General features: G+C 37.2%; 3 protein-coding genes across 4 annotated transcripts in view; 2 read left to right on the plus strand and 1 right to left on the minus strand.

Moving 5' to 3' along the window:
* The window catches only part of LOC144650589 (uncharacterized), a 124,289-nt gene that overhangs the window by 54,558 nt on the left and 43,590 nt on the right, over window positions 1-26,141 (minus strand). The window lies entirely within an intron of this gene.
* LOC144650574 (guanylate-binding protein 6-like) lies at window positions 1,136-13,059 on the plus strand. Of its 2 annotated transcripts, none has more exons than XM_078510272.1 (13): window positions 1,136-1,156; window positions 1,441-1,611; window positions 2,048-2,177; window positions 3,349-3,510; window positions 3,993-4,150; window positions 4,660-4,832; window positions 5,193-5,376; window positions 6,730-6,991; window positions 7,783-8,078; window positions 8,423-8,677; window positions 9,757-9,879; window positions 10,467-10,514; window positions 11,982-13,059. In XM_078510272.1, the coding sequence occupies exons 1-13, from the start codon at window positions 1,151-1,153 to the stop codon at window positions 12,693-12,695; spliced, it is 2,682 nt and encodes an 893-aa protein (XP_078366398.1). In that variant the 5' UTR covers window positions 1,136-1,150; the 3' UTR covers window positions 12,696-13,059. The 2 variants fall into 2 exon arrangements, with proteins under 2 accessions (XP_078366398.1, XP_078366399.1); XM_078510273.1 differs by having other exon boundaries at window positions 2,066-2,177.
* Window positions 17,758-24,848, plus strand: LOC144650646 (guanylate-binding protein 4-like). The gene is made up of 4 exons (XM_078510375.1): window positions 17,758-17,865; window positions 19,636-19,797; window positions 20,707-20,864; window positions 24,558-24,848. Exons 2-4 carry the CDS (start codon window positions 19,641-19,643, stop codon window positions 24,738-24,740), a joined length of 498 nt encoding a protein of 165 aa, XP_078366501.1. The 5' UTR covers window positions 17,758-17,865; window positions 19,636-19,640; the 3' UTR covers window positions 24,741-24,848.

Here is a 26,141-nt window from a genome sequence, read left to right on the forward strand (position 1 = left end):
TGGCGGTTTAATGACGTTTTGGAAAAATTTTGAAATCCAAAATGTCAGATCCAAGATGGCGGCTGTTTTGACATTACGATGTTATTGTCACGTGATGTGACGTCATCATCCCACGTGACGTATATCAAGAGGTAGATTTTCGGACATACTATATACCCTCTAAGTTTCATTGTGATTGCTTAAATATTCTGAATTTTTTTTTAGTAAAAACCGGTCGATTGATCAACTGAGGGACAAAAGTGCCTGAAAAGCAGGTGCTGATCAAGTGACTTGTGATTCTGTTTATCGTGAGATTTCTGTGTTTCATCGTGAGATTGAAGTGAAAACTGTGAGTCTCACGGCAAAATCGTGAGACTTGAGAGGTCTGAATTATTTTTCAGTTGGTGAATGTTTCTAACACAACATCAGACAGGGTAATGAAATAATTATTTTCCTTACGTTCGAGGTTCTGTTTTGAGTTCCGAAAGATTAACGGGTACGCATTGAGATTTGGACTGTACTATAAAAAAATATTTTTCTGAATTGCGTTCTGAAATATTTAAACAACAAAATGCATAGATCATTTCTTTAGTTTCCTGGTGCGCATGGTAAACATATTTGACTGACCCCACAGGCTCAGTGGTATGTGGACACTTCGTAAAGAGTAGAAGGAGAAATAGTGTAAAATGCTTAAACAATAGTCATGGTCGTGTTTGCATGTGAAGCCCTGTACTGTTTTTGTTATTTTATTAATTCTGCAATAAGGCGCAAGAAATACGACGAGGAGAGTAAGACAAGCAGAATATATCATATGCCCACTCGCTCCAGGTGATTACTCCTGACATCATCACTTAGTCGTTTGGATAATTTAATGGTGTGCCTTATAATAAGACTTCACGCTGTTTTCTTGTGAAATAAATTTGGATGAAAATTGGATTGTATATAAGATTACTGTGCCACACGGATCCAGCGAAAGAAAGAGATTTGTTTGTAGCTATATGACGCCACTTTCATAGATAGAAGAGTAGAATAATGATCTTGTTTAAACTGATTCATTTTGTGGTTCTGTATTTTTTATGGTGTTCGATTTGTTGCAGCAATCGTTAAATCAGGACAAGAAGATCTAAGACGCTGAACTGAAGCAATCATTTTCAGGGATTTATTTGGAAAAATGGATGTGAGTTTGTTTCATATGACGGCTGTATAGCGTACATGCATTACATCCATCCATCCATCCATCCATCCATCCATCCATCCATCCATCCATCCATCCATCCGTCCGTCCGTCCGTCCGTCCGTCCGTCCGTCCGTCCGTCCGTCCGTCCGTCCGTCCGTCCGTCCGTCCGTCCCACCCTCACTCCCTCCATCAATTCGTCCGTCTGTCCCTCGGTCCATCCACACCCACCCGTCCATTCGTTCTTCTCACTTTTGCCCTGATACTGTCATCTGGTGTCTTATTAGCATTCCTGGAGACAACAATATCAAATGGAAGATGAAGAAGAGGCGTTAGCTAGGGCACTGGAGCTTTCACGACTAGACCATGGCCAACAAACGAATCAGGCAGCAAGTGCAATCCCACACGATAATAAAGATCAGTCTTTCCTTCCAGGGCAGCTTGCTCGTAGTGATATGGTAATTGTTTTTGAGAATATATTGATTGTTTTCAATTTAAGACAGTACCCAGTATAACTAAGTAAACAACAAAGAGCTTCGGTGTGTATATTAAAGCTATTTTTATGATGTGACTTTCTGTTAAATTCCTTTAGTTAAGAACTGGAAATTTAAAAAAAACCTCGCAATATTTAAAGGAGCTACAAAACCTTAGATGTACTAAGGTAGAAAAACACCACTGATAAAGGTAACAAAAAACAAAGTGATCGTTAGAAACAACGATGGTTTGAAAGATTTGGAGCCTTTGAGACTGATTTTGCCTGTAAGGGTCGGAGAGTTTTAGCCGAATATTTGATGATGCACTGTTCGTGATATAGCTCTTTTAAGGCTATCCTTGCTAACAGATAAAGCTACAATTGTCTAATTGAATAAAACCATTTTTTAATTTTTTTAAAAGCATGATTTCCGAATGCAGAAAGTTCAAACATATCAAGGAAATGAAGCTTCTTCAAAGCCGACATCCGAGCCTCAACGTGCAAGAGTCGGCGCGAAAGGCCAAGCCCCTAGTACACATTCAGCTTTCAGAGGTTGGTTAAATTACATTTATGCATTCTATATTATGCACTGGCCATGGGGTACTGCGACTACATGTGTTTCGAGAGATAACTAATAACAAAGGCAGGATCCGAGCCAAGATTCGAGCCAGGATCTGAGCTAGGATCCGAGCTAGGATCTGAGCAAAGATCCTAACCCTGTTATAAAGCTAACCGCAAGCAACCCAAGCTAGAATAGGCTAACCGGAGTGCTATTATGGCTAACCGGAGTGCTAGTTAGGCTAACCGAACGCTATTTTGGCTAACCGGAGTGCTATTCAGGCTAACCGGAGCACTAGTTAGGCTAACTTCAATCAATCAATCAATCAATCAATGAATCAATCAATCAATGAATCAATCAATCAATCAATCAATCAATATCAATCAATAAAATTTATTTATCCTCGGAGCTGACGGGGGCTTACAAGGCCCCTAGCTAACTTATCCTAGCTCGGATTCTAGCTCGGATCCTGACTTGACTTCCGGGTCGGATCCTGGCTCGAATCCTGGCTCGAAGTTTAGGTATCCTCGTGTTTTGATACAAACAAGCAATAGTATGTTCCAAAATTCCCTTATATCATGTTTTTTCATTAATTGTACGTCGTTTAAATACGTAACACATAAAGTAGTTCGTAATCGATAGATACATTTATAGATAGCGTAGTTCAGTGTTCTCGTTTGGACTTTCATAAGTGATAATTGTACTTAACTGGATTTACTTTTCAGAGAGTGGGGATGGCGCAGTGGTGAGAGCACTCATCTCCCACCAATGCGCGAGCACAGAGCTGATGTGGCTTCTCTCTTAATAAAGTAATTTAATAAAGTAATGGGTATCGTGTGATCATAGTCTCATCTGTTTGTGAGTCGATTTTAGCTAATCTAGGATAAGCGTGTTTAATGAGTTTGAAAGCCTTCATTCTTATGTTTAAAGTCAAAAAATATTCAACGTAAAAATGGTCAGAGGGTCGCATTAAAAGGGACATCATAAAAACTAAAATTGACAAAGTCTAGTCTGATGTATATGTTTGTGTCAACAAAACTTCTTTTAAAAAGGACTTCACGGATGCATTAGAATTAAGACGATGTAAACATTTCACAAGTTCTGCTGCCTTGCCTAGAGCTAATGTTGTCTTTATAAAAATGATTTCGGTTTTACCCTTAAAAGGTAGCATGGCTTCACAGACTAGGGAAAAAATGGCAACCCCTTTATGCCTTCCAAACAACTGCAAGTGGGATTCAAGATCAGGCCAATATGTCAAAACAGGAGAGAAGCGCTGCTCACTGTATGTGGTGGAGGAAGCGCTTGAAAAACTCAGGAAGATAAAAGGTATTACCTGTAAATCAGAATAAATCGACAGGTCATTCCAAATCTATGATGAAAGAAGTTGTATTTTTATCTCCAAATACAATTCAATGTTTGCAGCCTTATGCTCCACTGATAGGAGCAAAGAGGATGAGTGAGTGCATGTGACTATTCCGCTGTTACACCATTTTACAATATAAGTTCAAGAGAAGGCGGAAGATATGAGCCGGTAATAAAATGTAGAACGAGGCGAAAGTACGAACGGAGAACGTAGTAACAAAATAGACGGACTAAAGGATCCAAATGTTTACTTGCTTCCTTCTTTAGGTTTGATAAACCCCGAATAAATTCCTTTTTTCGACGTTTGAAAATATAATACGCACGGACATTTTTGCTTATTACTCGTGTTATATATTGAATAAGGTGCATGTATTTAACCAGTGTATTCAGTGCTCGTGTACATGTATTGATTAACAGTGGCGGTGTTTTGTTTTCTGATTTTCTAGGCCCCGTATGCGTGGTTTCTATTGCCGGACCGTACAGAAAGGGGAAGTCGTATGTACTAAGCGAAGCCTTTCATCAGCCACAGGTTTTTCCCCTTGGGCATCACATGGACCCTGAGACCATGGGAATCTGGTTATGGATTGTACCGGAAAAGTTTAAGGTTTAATACTAAGATTTTTTAAGTTACAGCTATAGAATTGCAATTAAATTTTTGGTCTAAAGTGTTCTGAAATTAGTGATAGCAATTCAACCCGTGAAAATTATTATCTTTGAACATTTAAGGGAAGATATAACCATAGTTTGTAGATAGAAATCAAACTTCGTGTATAAATATCGGGTTTTCTTTTAACTTAAAAGTTGTTTCCGCGCGTCTTCAAAAAACTGATATTTATACCCGAAGTTTGATTTCTATCCACAAATTAAGGTTACAACTTTAGGCGAAACAAGTTTGCCTCAATTTTTTCGAGTGGCAATCATTTTTCATCCAAGCATCGATCCGAAGCCAAAGACGTTTGTAAACAGTTTCAGTGCTCTTATATAGTAATTTTTAACAAAAACGGACCATTTTTGTTAGGTTTCCTACGACACAAATATAAATTTCGGCAGTTCAAAGATCTGTCAAAATCCGTGACAAAGCCTTTTTAACCAACGCTACAATTTTTTGACAAGGATTCTAGGGGACAGGAATTCACAGTGGTGTTGCTGGACTCTGAAGGAATTGATGCAGCGACCGGTGAAGGCCTAGATGATAACCAAATCTTCACATTAACAGTTTTGCTGGCGTCAGTTCTAATTTACAATTCACAAGGTGTTGCAACAAGGCGGGATCTCGAGGGTTTGGAGTATCCTCACAAAATTAAGACGGATTATATTTCTTTGTTCTTTATTCTTTTGGAATTTTTGATACATTTCTTTACCTTGTAAAAGTAATACGACAGAGGATACACTGGTTCCTTAAAACCACTCATGAAGCGCTTTTCTTGACTCTGGTAAAACATATAACAATGACAATGAAAATAACAACAAAGAAAAAACATTCAATCTTCTACATCACTTTTCTTTTCTTTTCGCGTTCGGCATGGGACCATATTTCGACATGTTGGCCTTCCTCGTCCAAAACCATATCCTTACTTATTCGGTAGGCATAACTATAGATTTTGTTGAGAATCCTAGTCTTCTCTTTACTTCTTTAACAAATGTAGTTTTATTGTGAAACTGTCCCATCGTATTGAGATGCGATCAACAACGACAGATGTGACCAGGAAAGGGTACCGTGAGTCAGAATATTTCCACAAAACCTTTCCGTACTTCATATGGTTGCTAAGGGACGTCACACAAGCTATTCCACAAGACTGCAGCAACATTAAGGAATACTTTTTAAAAAAGGTAAAGTTAATTCGTCATTTACGAATTAAAAAAAAATAAGGGCCCGTAACCAAATAACATCTCAAAACCATTCTTGCACCCGCAATCATAAACAAGTGTTAGAATTATCATATGCAGACCCGTACGGACCCGCGCGCAATTTCCTTGGAAAACCATATGATAAAAAGTCCCGTATGAGGGCCGTACGCCTCGCTCTAGCAGGGCCGGAAATAGAGGACTGATTACATGGTTGCGCGGAGATATGAAATTTATCTTCGAGTGTTCAAATCGTTATTATATTTATTATACATTGTAGTCACTAGCTGTCTTCTCATTGGCTAAGAGCCTACAGCCTAATTCTGGGAATCCGCGCAACCCCGCGCAACCTACAGATTAGTGAATAATCTGCTAGCAGATTATTCAGGCATCTGGCGGCGAAGGAAATTCATAGTTCGTCGATTCACTTCTTCAACCGAGAAATAGTTTGACCAAAGTTCAAAAATTGCTTGACAGTTAAGTCTCGAAAAACACAAAATGACTAACAAAAATTGGGAAGGAACTATTCCACAATTTAGTAGGACGACCAGCCGGAATTAGCACAAGTTTTGAAACAGGTTGAAATCGTTTGTCATTACTTCCTTTTCCAGAAAAAATTAGATTCGGTTTATGTGATATTCGGAATAATCAAGGTCTAGGTAAGTGTTATCACCCTCAGCCTTCGGCTTCGGCTGATAACACATACCTCGACCTTGATTATTCCGGATATCACAAAAACCTCATCCAATAATTGTTTAAAACCTACTAATTACGATGTTTTTGACGATTTTCCGAAGATTTCCGAAGATTTGCAAAGTGTTGTCCGTAGGTCGTACGAATGTTTCGGAACATTGTCCGAACTTTTCCGAAAATTTCAGAAGATATCCGAAGATTGCCGAAGATTGCCGAGGAAGATCCGAAGATAGCTTTGGCTCATTCACGGCATTGAAACAGTGCAAACTTGTCAGACAACGTTTTGAAATCGATATCTTCACATGTGAAGATAACATGTTATTCTCATGTGTGAAGATATGATTTTTTCGCGCGAAAGATTTCCTGGTATTTTATTGATGTTTATATAATAAAAAGCCGTACGGCCCTACTAGAAAAGCGTACGGCCCGCTACTGCCGCGAGATGCCGGAATTGCATCGAACCTGTTCAGTGATTCCACAGCTTTGAATTCAAAAATACAGATGAACGATAGTTAAGATTTTTCTATAAAGCAAAGAATGTCCAACATGTCCAAAGTTTACTATGCAAGCCTTCTTATGTTTGAATTCTATTGATAGACTGTTTCATTGCACTATGCTATTATATTGCTGTTTTACTTTTTGTAGGTTTTTAAAGTCCACGATCCATCGGCTATGGCTCAAGAAGGCCAGAAAGTAGCTGAAAGCATCCTAAGCTTCTTTCCTGGTTTTGAAGCGTTCACTTTACCTTCCCCTACAGTTGATCCCGAGAAGTTGAAAAGTATCAACGACAATAAACGAGATATCAACCCTTTATTCTTCCGTGGTTTAGAAAAGTTTAAACTTGTGCTGAGGAACATTTTGGTTCCTAAAAACAGCTTCAATGATGGAGAACTTGTTACTGGAGAAGGTGCGAAAAATATATATATTTTTTATATTATATTGTCACCTACAACGGTTATCATACCAAATACGAAAAATAGCGTTGAAAGTTTACGTAACTAGCACGAGCCGTAAGGATTTCTGGTAATTTGACCATAATCAGTTGCTCACAAAATGTAATTTAATAAGAGTTTATTTTTAAGGTACATGAACCTGCAAACCCAAAACGGCTTCATAAGCCGAGTGTCTTTCTACTTAGGTGATCATGAATGTTATTTTTCCAGAAACATTTGTATTTGAGGCCGCAGGTATAAAATATACAACATTTTATGTACTTAACTTTTTACAAAAATAGTTCTCCTTTTATCTCGGTGACAAGGTTTTCCATGCAATGAAAAACATGATAGTCATCAGCTGATGAAAACACTCGGCACTTAATATTATTTATTATTTACTGTTGCTTTTCTTCACTTTTCTCTTTTATTTATTTGTTGTTTATTTATTTATTTTTGGTTTTATTATTTATTACACTTTTATTTGGTGCAACTTATGTTTTAAGTTCAGTTTACACACATCTATGTTCTCGATCCTATGTATTATTTAATAAATTCATTTCAACAAGTAATGAAATATATATTTTAATAGTCACATAATAATATTTGCCAGAAAAGGTATATGTACTTTTTTGGAAATAACTGTTTTTCTTCAATACTGTCAGAAAACGTGCTGTGATCTCAAAATTTTTCATTGACGCTTGTAGAGCTTAGAAAACACTTTAACTATTCAGCTACTTTACGAGCTTCAATTAATCATGGTTAGGTCTCGCAACACTGGTTCAACTGTACGTTCAAGCCATCAACACCCCTGGTATTATTCCTAATGTTCAGAACGCTTGGGACACGTTTGTTGAGACCAAGTGTTCTGCTGCTATAACAGATGCACTGGATGCTTATGATGTCACGATGGCGTCACAACTGAAAAGTAAACTGCCGTGCGAAAACGATCAGTTACGCATAAGTCACGGAATGGCACTTGAGAGCAGCGAAGGTCATTTTATGGCTGAAACAGCAGGGATTTCCACAAAAACAACGGAGAAGTACCTTAAAAAGTTGAAGGTCAGATATGAATAGACGTTCGAAAGTTTAAATTTTCACTTGCAAAATTTACTTTATCTCGGGAGGTCAGTACTTGTTTTGCGATCACTGAAGGAAACGTCACAGTATGCACTCTCGCTTCCAACTGTCGAGTACTCGAGACTGTGCAAAAACTATATGTCCAAGCAAATATTTTGGTCAGACGAGTACTAATTTGTGGGAGAAACATAGAAAACGATTTTATTCGCGTTTCAGTGGATGAAACGTTTTATTGTTTAATATGTATATCTTTCCTTAAATTTAAATTTTAACGCGTCCAACGCATTTGACTTTACTCAGCTTCTACCTTTTCCCGCGTTATTTAGGAATCATTGGGTGAGAAGTTTAACATGTGGCAGATCAAGAATGCGAAGTTAACGAGAGAATTCTGTAACGACCTCCTCATACAGCTCAAACAAACACATCTAGACCCAGTCCTCCAACAACTGCAGAGGAAAGAAGGAGCGAAACTGTCCTTTGAGGACATCATTGGAAGATATAATCAGATTAAAGACGATTACCACAAGTCTGCAATCGGTGCCAAAGATGTCATTGCTGCAGTGTTTTTTGAGTTTCACCCAGTAAGTCAAAAAGGCAATGCATGTATATGTTTTCACGAATACAGCTAATTCGAGTTATTATTCAGCATATTCGCGCGCTGCTCATATATGGTGAAAATGTTAACGATATCTGTCATTCGTACATAACAGATATCCTGCGATATTCGTAGGTTGCGAAGATTTGTCTGAAATCTTGTAAAGCGCTGCATAATTACAGTTTTTCTATGTGCAAGATGTGTTTCGTTGACAATTTGTTGAATAATAAATCAATTATCCTGCTTAATCTTGCGGAACATCGTCTGATTTTAGCCAACTCGGCCAACGGCCTCGTCGGCTAAGTATCAGGCGATCTTCCGCGCGATTTCGCAGGTTGATTGTTAATTAATCACTTCAATTTTGCATATTGGCCTAAAGTTTGTATTTTTGCACGTAACGATTTTGTTACTGCTGCATACCTTTGAGTTTTGAAAATTCTTTTAAAACTCAGCGTTGCTAATAGTACCTTGTTTCCATATGTCTGAACTGAAAAGAAAACGTGCAAATTCGCTTGTGTCATCTTATTAGTATTCAGCACGTGCAGCAGCTCACAACTTCTACCCATTCTACCTTTCGGTCTTGTCGCGTGCGCTTTTGTTCTTTTTCCCGACAACCTTTCTCGAATTAGCTGTAAATGCAACAGATACTTGGCTACCCAAAGGCCTACAGATGCTTTCAGCCGGAAATTGGGGCGGTATTATAATTCGTTTAATTTTTGTGAGTGAAATTTTATGTGTTGTAGGCATCGTGTTGGCAATTGCACAAAGATATATTAGGCCTCATACAAACACGCGGGTCCTCTTTTTTCATGAAATAGTGACTAGTGTACTTTTGACTTCTATAAGGACACAGCAATTTCTTAGAACATGTACGGGAGAATCGTCGTCGCACCTATAGACCTGCGTGAACATCCTTAAATGTCCTTCATTCAGTATAAACCGCCCCAAAAGCACGTTACCGTATTAAACTTATACGTAGCATCTTTAGGAATGTGCAATGAGGAAGCCTTCTTGGAATGGAAAAAGTTTAAGAGGATTGACACCTAGCTTTTGTAACTATTTTAGACACTGATGAAAGAGCAAGAGCAACACCTGGGGCTGCTAAGGCAACTGAAAGACTATGATGAGATGTTGACCCAAGAGTTAGCAGCTAAGGCTTATCAAGAGCAGGAGAGACAGAAGCTTGAGGTACACGGTTTGCATCTCATGTCACTTCACTTTATCGCTTACATCACGTTTAATACAGTGTTTAATAAATCATGTCATTATCAAGCTTGAAATTTAAAAGTGTTGAAATAATAAACCCCCTGTTACGGCCATTACAAAACTAAAAATAAATGTTTGTTTTACAATGTAAGATAATATTACTGTTAGATACATTGTATACCATAGAAACATCGAAGAGTGCAAAATGTGTTTATTGAAGGGTCATTAATTTTGTCACCACTGTCATTGATATGTGAAGCACAATAATATTTTTTAGTTTTACTGCGTTGTACATCCGAAGGATTTTGTTTGATTATCAACCTTCACAAGTATAATCACAATTTGGAATTAGTGTTATATAGGATATAAGTAATATCGTATGACTTATAACGATATAACAAGTAAACATAAATCAGCGTTCCAAACTGAAAAGTGAACTCATTTGACTTATTCTCAAGGCAGTTAGTATTATAAAGTCATTTGATTGGCCATACAATACAATACATTGGCCATGTATTGCATTCTGCACTGCCTTTTGAGTCTCTGATTTTTTTTTTTTTTTCAAACAGGCACAGCAAGAACAGTTGCGTCAAGAAAATCTCGCAGTGAAAAGAGAGGTATTTTTTTTTGTTACGAGAGCAATAAGTGGAAGTGCATACTTCTGTTCTGTCTGAAATATGTCCAAATATGGATAAACAAATCTTAGATCATAGGATAGAGGCACGTGTCTTTAAAATGCCACAATACTTAATTGAGCCTTCCAGCTGAACTTAGCGAAGCTAAATTGCAAACCACCGATGGATCTGACGGCGGGGGGAAGGCTATTTTGCGAGCCTGCGAGCCCGAGCCTTTTTTGCGAGCCCCGAAAGCTTACCGCCAAAAAATCTCCTCAAACTCTTTGTATAGTTCCCGTTGTTTTAAGGAAAATACACTTTGAAGGACAACTTTAAAGACAGAAGAGACGGCGTTGATGAAAAGTAAATAACAATCGTGTAGGGCTAAGGATTAATTATACAGTAATTATGGCCTCGCTTTTGCCGTGGTTTCTTGATCCTTCGTCACGCTTTCCGTGGTCATTCCTCAAATAGAGCCGGACCATTTCCCGGGGAGCATAGCACGATTTAAGTCACCTAGAAATAGAACCAGTAATAGAACTTTTAAGGAATCGCCAGTACGCTTTCAAAAGACTTGAACTATACACAGGCTGGCCGTTTCAAACTGAAAGAAGAATCGGCTCGTAATAAATAACTGTCGATCACTTCGCAACCGTTTTTGGGATGTCACGCGAATGAAATCAAATATCGAAGAAATATTAGAAAATGTACACAGCACAGCTAAACCCAGCAATTGTAACTGACTATTTCAAGAAAGTTAAAAAACAACATGAATTAAAAGGAAGTTCTTTGACCAGTTGTTTTATTCACACGCATTCGGCAGAAATAGTCCGATGTACTCCAAGAAACATTTAATTAACTTTCTGAAACAAAAACTAACTTCCGAGGGGTGCGGGCGGGCTTATGGCTTTAATAATCGCATTTCCATTAGACATATTTCCAGCACAAAAAAAGCCATGCCCCAGCTTGGTTCCGATGATATGACTATTTACACCAGACTACATCGTCAGTAGCATGTCACGCGTCGACCCGGTTTCCGGTAAATTGCAAAGACCTGCAAGGTGCATACGTATTAGTTTGAACAGAATATATTGATTGTTTACGGGTGAATCTGCATTTAATTTTGGTTTGTTTTAGTGGCAACGGTATGACGCTTAGCGCTGTAAAATTGACTTGGTAAAACGAAAAAAATATCTAGCTCCCAATTCAATGCAAAAGTTATTATTGTTTTCCTTAATTAATTTTTATATAAGAATCAATAATTTTGAAATCTGAATTATACTTGATTCAGCACCTCCATTATGCTGTCGCTCCAGTCACTAGATCCGATTTTTTTTTAAGGCGGCCAGTGGCTCGGCTTACCCATATAGGCTAATGACCAATACAAAGCCTGAAGAGATAGTTGCAGTTATTTGACCTTCGCGATTAGTGAAAAATGTATTACAGTTATATTTTTTGTCTTAAAAATAGATGGAAATGTTAAGCGAAAAACAAAATGAAGAGAGAGAGAAATTCCGTGAGCAGATGGACAGTGAGCTGCAGGCTCAAAAAGAGCAGATGAACAACATGTTGCAAGCAAATATGGAACAAGCACAGCAGGAAAGAAAGGAATTCATGCGAGAAAACAAAGAACTTAAAGATCAGTTCTTGACCATGCAAAAAGCCAACGAAGACAACATAAAGATGATAGAAAAGCTGTCGGATTTAGTCGCTAAGCAAGAGGAAGAGAAACGACGTCTCAATGAACAGATGGAAAAGGCTCAAGCTGAGAGAGAAAGACAAGAAGTACTTGATAGGATGGAGGCCAGCAAGAGGAATAAGCAAGAGGAAGAGAAACGACGTCTCAATGAACAGATGGAAAAGGCTCAAGCTGAGAGAGAAAGACAAGAATTGCTTGATAGGATGGAGGCCAGGCACAGAGAAGAAAAGGAGAAGTTGCGTCGTGAGATGGAGACGAAGATGGAGGCTCAGCAAAAAGCTTTAACAGAGGAATATCGAAAAGCCGCACAGTCAAGAATGGGTGTGATGCAAGATATGCAACAAAAGCTTCATGACGTTGAGAAACAGTTAGAGGAAGTTAAGAAACCGGGCTTCATAAAAAGGGCTTTTATCAAAGTTAAGGAATTTGGAAGTGCTGTTCTTGACAAAGTTTTTAATTTCAAAGAAAATTGTGTTGTGATGTAACAACGTCACAAAGCTTAATTCCCTTTACAAACAAAATAATCGTTTGCGTAGCAAGAGGTTGTAAGTTAATAAGTACTTAAAATCCTGTAAAGGAAAATTATTATTTGTAGTACAAAATAATAATTGTAGAAAAAGAATACTAAATGATAGCATATAGAGATGGACTCAATTTTCCTTCTTGTTTTCTCTCGATATTACACGAGTGAGCGCAGTGAACAAGTGAAAAATCGAGTTAAACACGAGAAGAAAATTCCATATTTACAAGCAACTATGAATTATTTTGTTTATTATACAAACACCGTATGTTGATGTTGACCAGAAAAAGTCGGCTTAATTGACTTAATGAAAAAAAAAAAGAAGAAAACACAGCGACGCGAATAAGGTTACAAAGTAATGGATTAGTGATGGGTGATAGGGTCAAATAAAAACAGTTAAGAGTTTACAACGTAACTGCCTGAATTACTGTGCTTTTCAATAACACGCGAACTCTGAAGTTCAAAACTGATAACTAACGATAACTTGCAAACAGGCGTCTTTTTTGGAAGGCGGGATCAGTGACAAAGTGTGACCTTTCGAAATTTATATTAACGTTTCTTTTAAACTCAGTGTGTTAAGAACATGAACATTGCAAAAAGAGTCTGTGAACGACTGTTTTGAGTTGGCTGCTTTCCTGACTGTTAATATTCAACACTCTAACTCGCTACTGATGATTGACACGAATCGTTCGGTTGTTTATATTTGATCACTGATTTAAATAACATTATTTGCAGACATATGGCATCACGGGCTTGCTGCTGATATCTTTTAGGGTTACAGATCGTGTATGGCTCAGGTTGTTCTTCTTCCAATACGATTTCCACTGTGGTACCTCTTAGCGAGGATCCATCTTCACAGTCAGCTGCTCATAAATAGTAGATTCTTCCACGCCTTATATTCTTAAGTTATCTCTAGAATTTGGAATCAGCTACCGCTGGCAGTCAAAAATGCACCAAACGTTCCAACTTTTATTAACCATCTAAATGCAACAAACTTTGGTGGCTGCCAATGCAGTTCTTGTTTTTAATGATTCTTTTACAGGACATTTTGTAATTTTATCGTTTTTTAATATTGTATTTTTAACGAGTATTTTTAAGATTTTAATAATACAATAATATCGTATTTTTTAATATATAGTTTTTAAATCTTTTTTTAACATGTATTCATTTATTTTTATAACTTAATATTGTCAAACACTTTTATCATGAGCCTCTGGCTCGGGAGACTGGGCAACTACTCCCTGTGTTTTTTCACATTAAATAAATTACCTTACCTTACCTTACCTAAACATGTTCTTGTTCTCAAGAAGATTCACTTGAAATATTCAGAAATTTCTCAAGAATTAGTTGTTGGACATTTTCTATTTTATCATTCAGTACATTTTCTCCTACTTATCATTGGCTGAGAGCCCACTACGTCTGCTGATGCGCATAAGCTAAAAAATGCAATTGCTTAAATTGCTTACACACCGACTTTATGACGTTTTGTTTGTGTTGTAATGTTCAGTGCTGTATGTCTCTGCTATGTTGGTATTCAATCAGTTGTTCAAACTGGTGATATAAAACATTAATCAACGCGAGTTGTCTTTCGGTGTTTGGGTGAACTTCTTGGCGTTTTGTCGGTAGTGTGAACAGGCTGAAGAATGTCTGGCAGTCGGACAGCGATTAATAAGGCTTGACATTCTACAAATACACCTGGGTTCAGAATCTGATTCATAACACGTGAAAATGCCGCGGAGATTTAGACTCTGTGCTAGTGTTGAAGAAAAGGCGATTTGCATGATGGCGTCATTGACGACAACTATTAGAATTCTTCACTCTTTTTTTATCATTCTAATTAGTAGAAACTCAGCCGTGTTCTATTGAAAATCCGCGAATCTGATTGGTTCTCCAACTGTTTTCTATTCGCTGATAGAAAACGATCGCGCCCTCGTTGCTCATTTAAAGATTATTTTTTCCTCATTTTTTGCTTATAAGTACGTAAAATTGTAGGTTTTTGGACTGCAGTCCTTTAAGAGTTTCTACAAAAACAATTAGACTACTCGCCCTCGTTTTCTATGAGCGATAGTCAACTCGGCTGCGCCTCGTTGACTATTCGCTCATAGAAAACTCGGGCTCGTAGTCTAATTGTTAATTAGAGTAATTGTTTTTCAAACCCCACTGGGAATTCAAAATTTAAATAATAAAAGAAAAGCGAAAAGAATTCTCGTAGTTGTAGTCAAGTGAGGCATTGTGCAAGTGCGCGATTTTTTACACATACGATTTGTCGGCCACGATAAATCGCGAAACAAATCGATATAGACAGTGTAGTGCAAGCACTGCATATTTAACAATTATCCTGCGATCGCGCGGAATATCGCCTGATACTTAGCCGACGAGGCCGTAGGCCGAGTTGGCTAAAATCAGACAATATTCCGCAAGATTGAGCAGGATACTTGTTTTATTATTCAACAACTTATCAACGAAACACATTTTGCAAATAGAAAAACTGTAATTATGCAGCGCTTTACAAGAATACGGACGAATCTTCGCAACCTACGTATATCGCTGGATATCTGTTATCTACAGATGGCAGATAACGTTAACATTTTGACCATATATGGGCAGCGCGCGCATTTGTTGAATAATAATTCAGTGTATTTATAAAGGATCCGACAAATCGTAGCGTGTAAATTAGCCTAATTGAAAACTCCAGTTGAATCAAACCCAAATTCGATGAATTTAACAAGAATTAACAAGTTGCAACATTTGATTCCATGAAAGACAATGAAACATGGGCGGGTTGAAATGGTGAAAGTTTCGTACGAGTAGCATAGGTATCTTCCAAAATACTGTAATAAGATTATATTTCTCCTACATAGACGCCGTAGAGTATTTGTTTAAAAAACAAGTGGACCAAACAGCAAAGCAGACCAAATTCAAAAAGCATACATTTCTAAAGAGCGTTATTTAGCGTTAAAAGCGTTACATTTCTGGATGAATCATTAATTTCTAACTGGCACAAAAAAGGCAAAACTTGACAACATCACATGCTCATTTAATATCTCAATAATTATTAACAGCAGTGTGAACTACAATAACTCATTTCAAATGTACAAAATGGGCGTTTCAGAAAAAATATATCTCATTATGGCAGCCCATAATATTTCCGTAAAAAATCTTAATTAGCAAAGAGCAGCGTAACAAAATTTTTCCCCAAATGATAAATAATTGTACAGAGACGTTCGAAAGAAAATTGATGTTGCCTGTCATATCTACAATCATGTTCTGAAAATCTGGCTGGAAAAAAGTAAAAAATAATAATTACGAAATGTCGTAAAGAACTATGTCAGACTGTCACATTTCGCCACGGCAACGTAACATACTGAATTATATAGCGTCAGCAATTTTTTTTTCTTGGTTAGTCATGCAGACTGCAAAATGGAAACAAAAAACAATATTTAATCTTTATTCCTTTGCCAGTAAACCGAAGTTGAACACGACTTGTCGTTTTCTTATGAGAATTACCGGACATGTCCTTTTCTGAAGTTTATGATCTGTGTATTCTAGACAGCTGGTGCTATATTTCTGAGAAAGGGACCGCCATTTCCTAGAATCCTGTCTGTCCTGTCTGCTCTCCAATTACTTAGCGATAAAGTTCCTGGGATATGATCATTCAGAAGCTTTAACGATTAGATATCAGAATAAAAGGAGGTCTTTTAATTTGAAAGATGAATAATTGGGCTTTTGGATTTTCCGAAATCACATAGGAATGTGTACATGTTAAATTCGATTTTAAGGTACATTTAGCCTGCGGTTTTGCAAATATAAAAAGAGTGGCTAGCTTTTTCGGCATAGAAAGGAAATAAGGAGCTTCTGCAGGCGGCTTGAATCGGTTTAACTAAAAATTTTGGTGGTAGCAACGGGAATTTTCAAAAATGTCTGTTAAATTTCCTGGAGTTCTTGGATCATGTGTATCCAAGGCACCCGCGCTCGAGTGTAACCGATATCAGCGATCGACACTCGATTGTCACATCGGTTTTCAGTGGATTCGAATTTTCTGCTACTCAATCAGACTGTACATTCAGCCCTAATTTCTTTAGCTGTTTCTGAGTTCTCGTTTGAAAGTGGCGACGCCGTGCGTTAGACCTTTATTAGAGTAGCGCATGGTTTTCCTTTGCTTGGGCCCTCAGTGAGATTATTTCTGCGAAATGTCTTCACTGTGTCAACATGTTTTGTACGAGTATTTGTCTAGGTCTACATGAGTTCTTTAAAAAGACCTTTGGATGTTCTATTGTAAGTTAGCATCAGAACTCCAACTGACGCAGCGACTTGAAGGCTGTTTTCGGTAGACGAAGCACATGGAGCAACAGCAGCCTATTTCAAGTTCGGTACCGGTGTTGTAGATGACATTTCCTCGCTTTTTTTTGCATTTCGTGAAAGTATTTTAATCCGAAAATCCCCCTTTCGCAGCCCACAGGCATGACCTTAACCTCGTTTCATATTCCACTCAAGAGAGAACGAAGAAAACAATTAGAATCGGCATCACAGTCCTCTTCAAGGACTTTGTTGACGTGCTGTTTTTAACAAGTCATAATGTTTCTATGGTAACCAGTGACGTCAATAAAATAACAAAAAAAGGTATTCACCAATCATTTGACATTTACTTGATACCATTATTGTAGCAGTTACTAATAACAATTTGTTGTACTGAGCCGTCAAAGTATAGGAGGTTGAAAGTGCAAAAAACCAATACCAGCCACCTTAATTAACGACGGACATTAAAATGCATGTCTTTCAACGTGACAATATGTAATTATCCTTTGGGTAACCCTTCTCGCCTGTGCCCCTCCTTGGGGGTTGGTTGGGGGGGGGGGGGGGGAGGGAAGTAGGTAACTGCTCGACAATGTTATGCCGTAAATCAATAATGTCAACAAGAAAACAAACAGTCGGGAAAGCTGACGTCAATACATCGTGCACGTGACATGTCTGTTGAGATCTGATTGGTGGTATTTAGATAAGTTTAGTTTAGTAAACAAATCGAAGAAATTCAGGGCGCTGCCGCGTCTTCAGTTGAAAAATCACAACGGATGATGTACCTACAGCACGCTACTTACACTAAGGTGCAACAGGCTGACGCGATAGTTCTGTTTAAGGTAAGCTTATTAATTAGAGTGTCTACTGATCTATAAGGTTAAAAAAATTTCGTAATAAAAAGCGAAGAAAATCTTGTAGTTGTTACCCGTGCGTGCTTATAAATTAATCTGTTTGCACCGTTTGGCATTTAACAGGCGTTTTTACCAAATCCGATCCTAAACAAAATTGTCACTGAGATGCCGTACGTGATAGTGTCCACGACCAGAATGCAACCAAGAAACGATTTAATCACTGACTGATTACTAAATCGCATATTCTTTCGTGCTGTTTATTTCCCGTTAAGTTAATAATGGACTGTGAAGATAGCTAAAGTACTGTACGTTTCTACGGCGAGCAAGCTTTGAGAGGAAGCAGCTTCAAGCTGAGAAACGGAATACAGTCGCGTGAATGAATCATCTGTTCGACATTTTGTAGCTTCAATAATATTTTGAGAGATATCTATCAGTAGATGTAAGACAAGATCGAGCTAGATGGAACAGTTGTCGTGTTCAAAATTTACAAACCAAAGATCTACGTAGTATCTAATTTATATTTGTTTACTAGGAAAAAACCTGCAACAATGCGTCTGATAAACTGAGAAAGCTTCAAAGTTTTGCATTCCAAGAAACGACATGTATATAAAAAATCCATTTCTCAGAAGTGCAGTCTGCGCTATTGCATTTCGATGAATAAATGATTATCCTTTTTTCGTGCAAATGAATTCCCTTTTCGTCTACAGTGTGTTGTATTAAAAATCAAAGAATAAGAGCTTTAATCATTAGCCTTGCATTACTTCGATGCTACATTATGAACAATAACTATAGTCTGTAAGAGTCAAAAGACAATTGAGATGTGATCTTGTTTTGACCACAATAAGAGTTTCCGGTAGAAATTGTTGTCAGTTCAACTTTGGGTTCCGTCCGCTCCATCTTTTACTTGTTGTTTGCGATTATATCGTTTCATAATTTCAGAATATTTCATAACTGAAAAAGAATGATAAATATGTTTGAGGTCTTTAAGTCAGATTAAGGCGAACAATTTGCAAGTTTGTACTTCGGTCCCACCACGGAAAGGTCGTGTACTGTAATACCCTAGGATTATTTTCTTCCTTTTTTTTTCTTATCATAGATTATAATAACATTTTTATATCACTTATATATATTTTTATTGTATTGATATCAGTATTAGTGTGGGATTTAGTTTTTAGCAGTGTCCCCTAATAAGTATGGTGTATTTTCCCAGGCTATAAGGTTTTGACACTTTAATAAAGTTCTCACTCACTCACTCACATTAAAATAGATAGAAGAAACATATATAGAACTTTTTTTAACGTGGAACCGCACTTAGCTAAAAGCAACTTTACAGGAAGCCCACAAATAAGAAAAAAAAAATAGATAACAAAACAAAAGGAAAGATGAAGCTTAGATAACAATTTGTGCAGGTTAATTCGTTTGTATTTACAATCAATTAATAAAAATCAAAAAATTAGAAATTAGAAAAAATTAGAAATCTAAAAATCTTAAAATCTAATCATTTTTTTAATGAAAACATGTATAATTATAAATTTAAAAAGCTACACAATAAGCGCACCAAAAATGCTTGTTCGTGTGCTTTTTTTCGGGAGGGATTGTTGTCGATGGGACTTAGCATCTGCAAAATTGTGGTGAACATAAGAACACTGCATTTTGAAACGTTCTAAAGAGAGGAAGGGTAAAATGAGGGGGCATGAAGGAAGAGAAGGATGGAGAAGGAGAGGGAGATAAATGAAATTGTAAATTATGTTTTCACAGGAAATATGGCTACCAGTTCTGAAGGAGAAATGGCTATTCCACTTTGTCTTCCAAATAACTACGAATGGGATTCGAAGAAAAGGGCATGCACCAAAAAGGGAGAAGAGCGTTCTTCTCTGTATGTAGTTCAGGAAGCACTACAAGAACTACGAAAGATCAATGGTAAATAATAATTTCATTTCTGCATGCTCCGATAATAGTCACTGAACATTGATTTTTGACGACGACGTAATAATGTAATATTTATATTACGCATTTTCTATAAAATAATCAAATGCGCATTACAAACATTACAATAGATACAAAAATAAGAACCTATTTACAATCTTTAGAAAATTAAAAACGAAACCTACACTATTTATCTTAAAATGCCTTACTAAATGCCTTGCTAAATAAAAATGCCTTAAGTTTCTGTTTAAAATCACTTTTAGTGCAGGCAGATCTAATGCTTATGGGAAGACGGTTCCAAAGCCGTGGCGCTGCCGCCAGGAAGGATCGATCCCCCATGGTAGCTTTTGTGAAACGCTTTGGGGTGCTCAGAAGAAACGGCATAGCCTTAATAGAAGAAGAATTGCAAAAAGCTAGTTATTTTCTTGGCTACTGTGCGCGGGAACCCAGCTATATTATGTGGGCTGTGGCCAAAAATTGACGCGATCAAAACTTTGCAGTTCCATTACCAGTTAAAGAAATATCACATATCTATGACAAAATGTAATGGGTTATTCAAGAACAGGCGAAATATGATATGAAAGATGGGAAATAAATCGTCAGGTTTTTTCGTTACTCAGTACGAGTATGCCAGTTACTTTTATGATACATCACCCTATCTTATAATGGGACTCTACAGATGATTCTGGATATCGTGCCAAGTGAATGGTGCGAGAAGGTAGCTTCAAGGGGTTTGGCATCGATTAATGCATTTGCAAATAGCAAATAGAGAACAAACAAATGGATTATAAAGACTCGCTATACCACAGTTAACAACTGCTAGATTTGGTTTTAGCGCTATCCAGAGCAAACAAGGTCTAGCTAGATGAATTAAGTAAATTCGTCATTTTTGTGCTCTTGTAGGCCCAGTGTGTGTAGTGTCTGTTGCTGGTACATACCGGAAAGGAAAGTCTTACGTATTAAGTAGAGCTTTTGACCAACCACCCGTTTTTCCTCTTGGACATGAAATGCTACCTGAGACAGTGGGTATCTGGATGTGGATTTTGCCTGAAAAACATAAGGTAATGGGGTCCGAGCTTGATCGTATGCAGTTCTTGAAATGACCTAAACGAAAATAGAAAATAGAAAGATCATCGAAAAATTGTTTTATCCAGATAAGGTTTAAAGAAAAATGCTAAATATGACAATTTTTGCCTTGTAATTGTAACTTTGCCATCGCAACGTCAAAAATCATGAACACATGGTAGACATATTAAAATTTTTGCAAGGGATGAATTAACAGCCCCTTGTACAAGCGAGGGTTAAGCGATGCAAAATTAAGATTTATTTTGATACTGGAAATGGCATGTAGGGTAGCTATAGCTTGGATGACAAGCACAGAAAGGGAAAGTAAGTAAGAGAAGGGAGATTGTAATCATCCGATTGTTTTGAAACGATTGTAAACATGTTTAGTCAAACCCAACCACCTTTAAATATACGTCTTTTACAGAAGCTGGTAACAGTTTCCAGAACTTAAACGGAGATGATGGACAACAACTTTTTACTAAAGAAATAAAAAACGCGCCTCGTGCTTCTCTATGCACTTCCCTCGTGTTCTTAAAAATTCCCGCGTGCTTATATAACTCAACAATGCACGAGGAGCAAGTTTTTTTATTTCTTTTATGAAATGTAAACAGCCACACTTCAATAACGACATTTAAACGAGAAAACAATTTCGAATTTTAATTAATCGACATCAGTTTTTTCCTTACATGTACGTGCTTTTTTTCTATTGGCTTAAATGCTGAATGAAAAGCAAAACGGTTCCTTCTGTGGTCAGAAACAAACGTCAAAAACGATTCTGAAGAAGTTATTAAAGCTTAAAGAATCTTGAGAACCCTGAAGCAGCTCCCTGATTTACTTATTTTTGCGTTCAGGCGGATAAAAATTAATTTGAAACGAACCGACGGTGCAAGAATTAAACATGCCGCCAACCATTTCGCTGTGAATCACCGTGGTGGACGATCGGTTGTGTGTTTCGACCACTGTGCCTGGCACTGCTGTTTGGAGCTCACTAACAGGATTATCACTCTGTGAAGACTTCTGGTCGCCGTCTTGTAAATCACTGGACAAAACATCACTGCATTTTCTAAGCTGGGTAGACGACGGGCGGGAATTATAATGCTGGAGACTGTTCGGGTTTCTGTGGCCCGAAATGTGGCATATGTGGCGATCCGAAAAACCGGCCTTTGACCACAAGGTTATCGCTGTCGTCCAAACACAGTGGTTTGTGTAAACTTTGGAAAGCTTGGCCGCTGTACTTATTTCTTTTATCATGTTTCCGAGGGGGTTGACACCAAACGGACGGTTTTCATACCAGAGGTCGTGTGTGATGGCGGATTCCTTCCAGTCGCGCCGAGGTTGCTGAAAAAGAGCTTCGCATTTCAGATTTAGCTTGGAGATGTACAAGCTAAGCGCTCGATAGCCGTCGGTCTCACTCTCTGTTTCGTACATACGAGCCGTCTTCTCGAAGCTGGAATCGTCTTGTAGTCCACCAGGGTGGTTTTTGCTGGTCTCATCGTTAGTCATAGTGACATAGCGCCTGCCTTGCTCATCCACTGCAAATTCAAAACTCGTCGGCTTCAAACTTCTCTGCCCCTCTCGACCTCTCCTACACCAGTACAGGACAACATGAAACCACACGTTTCTCAGCAAAGACCATGGATTTGTAAGGCGCAAAACAGGACCAGCTTATAATTTCTTCAATTCGTCAATAGGGATGGCTTCTTTGTGCTGCACATTTTCTTCCCTTGCAGTTTCAGGCTCTTAATTTTGGCGTTCAGCATACGGTTGGAACTTGAAAATGCAGCCGAATTCAGCTTCAAACTTCTCTTGTAAGGTTGGTTGTTCAAATGCCTCTCTCTTGCATTTCTGGACGAAATTAGAGACGATTTACTGTACTCTTCTCCTTTTTTGCTTCGTGCTTCTGTATACAATTGTGCCAAGCTGTTGTCAAGTTGTTCGTCGTTCATCTCCTCTAGTTTTGGCAGCACATGGACTTTTTGTGCACTCCATTCTTAGAAAAAAAAGATAGTTTTAACTCGATCTTTAACTAATTTGTATTTCGAAAAGATACTGTGAAATGATATACACAACAGCTGCCAGAAAACATGTATTTAATTGAATAAACGAGTGCAATGTTGCTTTTCTGTCGACAATAATGTAAATAAGCTTAAGTGTAAACTCTCTTACGGAACACCGTAATATGCTTTTGTTCGTCATTTTTCATTTCTTTATCTTAAACCGATTTTACGTTTTAGTGTTTGGGATGTATATTGCAGTCCGTGTTCACTTTAACTTATATTTATTGTGAGTTTCCTTACCTTTAAAAACGTTAACAGCCCAATTTGTCGTGCTCTTCGTAGCTTTCGGCTTGGTTTTCATCAAAAGCCGGTTTCTTTCCGCTTCAGTTAGTTCTGCAAACCGTTTCTTTTTTTCAACAGGTGCCTCACTATGAGACTCTTTAACACTGTCACTTTTGTCGGTATTCAGGAATTCGAACCCGAGTTCAAACCGTGGAAACCGTTCAGTCATAATGGCGGACTGGGTGGCTCTCAATTTTTTTTCCTTGGCAAAAAAATCCATGACGTATCTTGCGTGCATATTTAACAATTATCCTGCGAAATCGCGCGGAATATCTCCTGATACTTAGCCGACGAGGCCGTAGGCCGAGTGGCTAAAAAAAAAGATTTCCAAGAGAATTTTTTTTATACAAAATATTAACAAAAAAAAATTTTAGAAAAAAAAAATAAAAAGTTGAGTTATAATGCACGCGCGTGACGTGGGCAGACTGCTTTATGGAGTTATAATGAACTCAAATTGACCAATCATAGCGCTGGCAATAACTGGAGCATTTTATAATACTCAATACTGCAATAATAAGATCAAACGCATGCCGTATTATTAATGAACAAGTTATGATCATGTTCATGACATCAGGTTAACACAGCAACAATTTTATCCAGCCTGTTGGAGATGTATTCTGGTAACTTCAGAACGAGGTCGGTGGCACCTCAGTTTAAATTACCAAATTAAATTGCAAAAAAGGTCTTAAAATACAGCATTTTGCAACATTTGAATAAAATCCGGAACGGATTCAGGTGCACCTTAAATGTTTGCAAATTCAAGTAAGCCCTGAATCCCTCTTGTAAATTTTTTAAACTTTGAATTGCAAAAGGTCGTATCTTTATTGTACTAAGAACCGTTCGATTGTTAAAATTGGGGCCTTCTAGCCTGATTTTGAAATAAACATAACCACTAAAAGGTAATGTAAATTACTGTAACTTTTGTATATCAAGACGATGAAACTTGAACTTTTTTATAAATCAATGATAGAGCTTTCAATTGATACTGTTGTTGTAGCGTCAACTGATAAAGAGTGGTAGCATTGATCCTTTCAAGTAGAGGTGCTTGAAAATGCTGGACACCGTTTCCAGCCACCTTTAACGAAATTTCTAGGTTAGTAAGATCTAAATCAATTGTTTAGCATTGCTGCAAACTACTTGATTTGAAAATATCTTTGAAAATACAACTTTGGGTTAAACTGTAAGCAAGCATAGAGAATTACTTATTTGGTCTAGTTGAAACGATCATTCCTTTATTTTTTTCGTGGTATCATAACTGTCTACCAGATTTCGACTGCAGTTAACTATCAAATGATGCTGTGTGTGAAGTATGGACTTCTAAACTGCGTGTATTTATTATTTCTCCGACAGGATTCCAGTGGCCAAACTTTTTCAGTTGTACTACTGGACACTGAAGGAATTGACTCCGCAATGGGCGAAGGTCTCGATGACAACCAAATCTTTACTCTAACCGTATTGCTTTCATCGGTGCTAATTTTCAATTCTCAAGGTGTTCCAACAAGACGAGACATCGAAGATTTGGAGTATCCTTAATACTCTCCATGTTTGTTGTCTCCTAGACTGGTTAATACCGTTTTAAACGGAGCATAGTTTTTATGTTACTTCACTGGACGTTATGGTGGAAAAGTTTTCCACTGAGACCTTAACTGAAAACTTTCCATTTCACGTTTTTCACTCTTTTCAATATAAGGAACATTTTATTTACGTTTTATCCATTTGTATTTAGTGTTTTTGTATTTTACTAATTATTTATGAGGTCTTCACTGAAAACCGCCATAACGAGTTAGATTCCCTTATTTATTATTTTTGTTATTAGTATTTAATAATAACGATAACAATAACTTTATTTCACGCAATCATTAAAAATAAAAGCACCGATAAAAAGGATTAAGAATTAAAAAAAGCTCTATAAAAAGGTACAATGTCTTTGTATAAGCGAGAATAAAAATCTTAAAATCATTTCTTTTCTTTTTTTTTAATTTTTTTTTATTGATTGATTGCACAATTATAAATTACAAACAACATAAAAAAAAATTAAGTTATACAATACAAAAATAAATAAATAGATAAATAAATAAATAATTCACATTCAACTGAATTACATAATATTACATTCGATTACAATTACGATAACTAATATCAAATTAACCTAATCTACATAAACTACATTACAAGTTTGTCCCATACAAAACAAACAACAAAGAGTGGTCTCTACGCTACTTACACAGGAAGCTTTTATAAAGGAAAGATAAGGGGTTTAAATATCTCACAAAATAGATACTAGATTAGACCATTTCTTAAAATGACACGCAAGCTTGTCTCGTTTCCTGGCAATATTCCTTTCTATTTTTTCATAAAAGCTGAGTTCATTTATGAAACGTTGTACACTTGGCATTTGGCCACCAGATCTAGACTTATATATTAAAAGTTTGAACACTGTAAGAATAAGGTTAATTATAGCGCTGTTTTTTTTTCAGAGTCTATACCTAATATAATATTTGAGATATTCAATTCTGGCAAAACAATTCCGGCAGATCTAGTCCAGATTCACAATGGACAAAAAGGTGATCGATTGTTTCTGAATATATAGAACAGAAAGAACAAATAGGAGATTCGATGATCTTGAAGCGGAATAGGTCCCTGTTTAAATAAAGGCAATTGTTAAGGTTTTTATATTGAAAACATCTGGTGTAAGGATCGATACACATGTTATATATTCTACGATAGACGGATTCCCAGTCAATTTGGCCATTCGATGATCTTGAAGCGGAATAGTTCCCTGTTTAAATAAAGGCAATTGTTAAGGATTTTATATTGAAAACATCTCGTGTAAGGATCGATACACATGTTATATATTCTACGATGGACGGATTCCCAGTCAATTTGGCCATCGACCCGTTTGAGGAAATGAGATTGGGCAGTAGGTTTTTTTTT

This window comes from Oculina patagonica, chromosome 4, assembly GCF_052425735.1.
Source record: "Oculina patagonica isolate OP01 chromosome 4, crgOcupat, whole genome shotgun sequence".
Lineage (NCBI taxonomy): Eukaryota > Metazoa > Cnidaria > Anthozoa > Scleractinia > Oculinidae > Oculina > Oculina patagonica.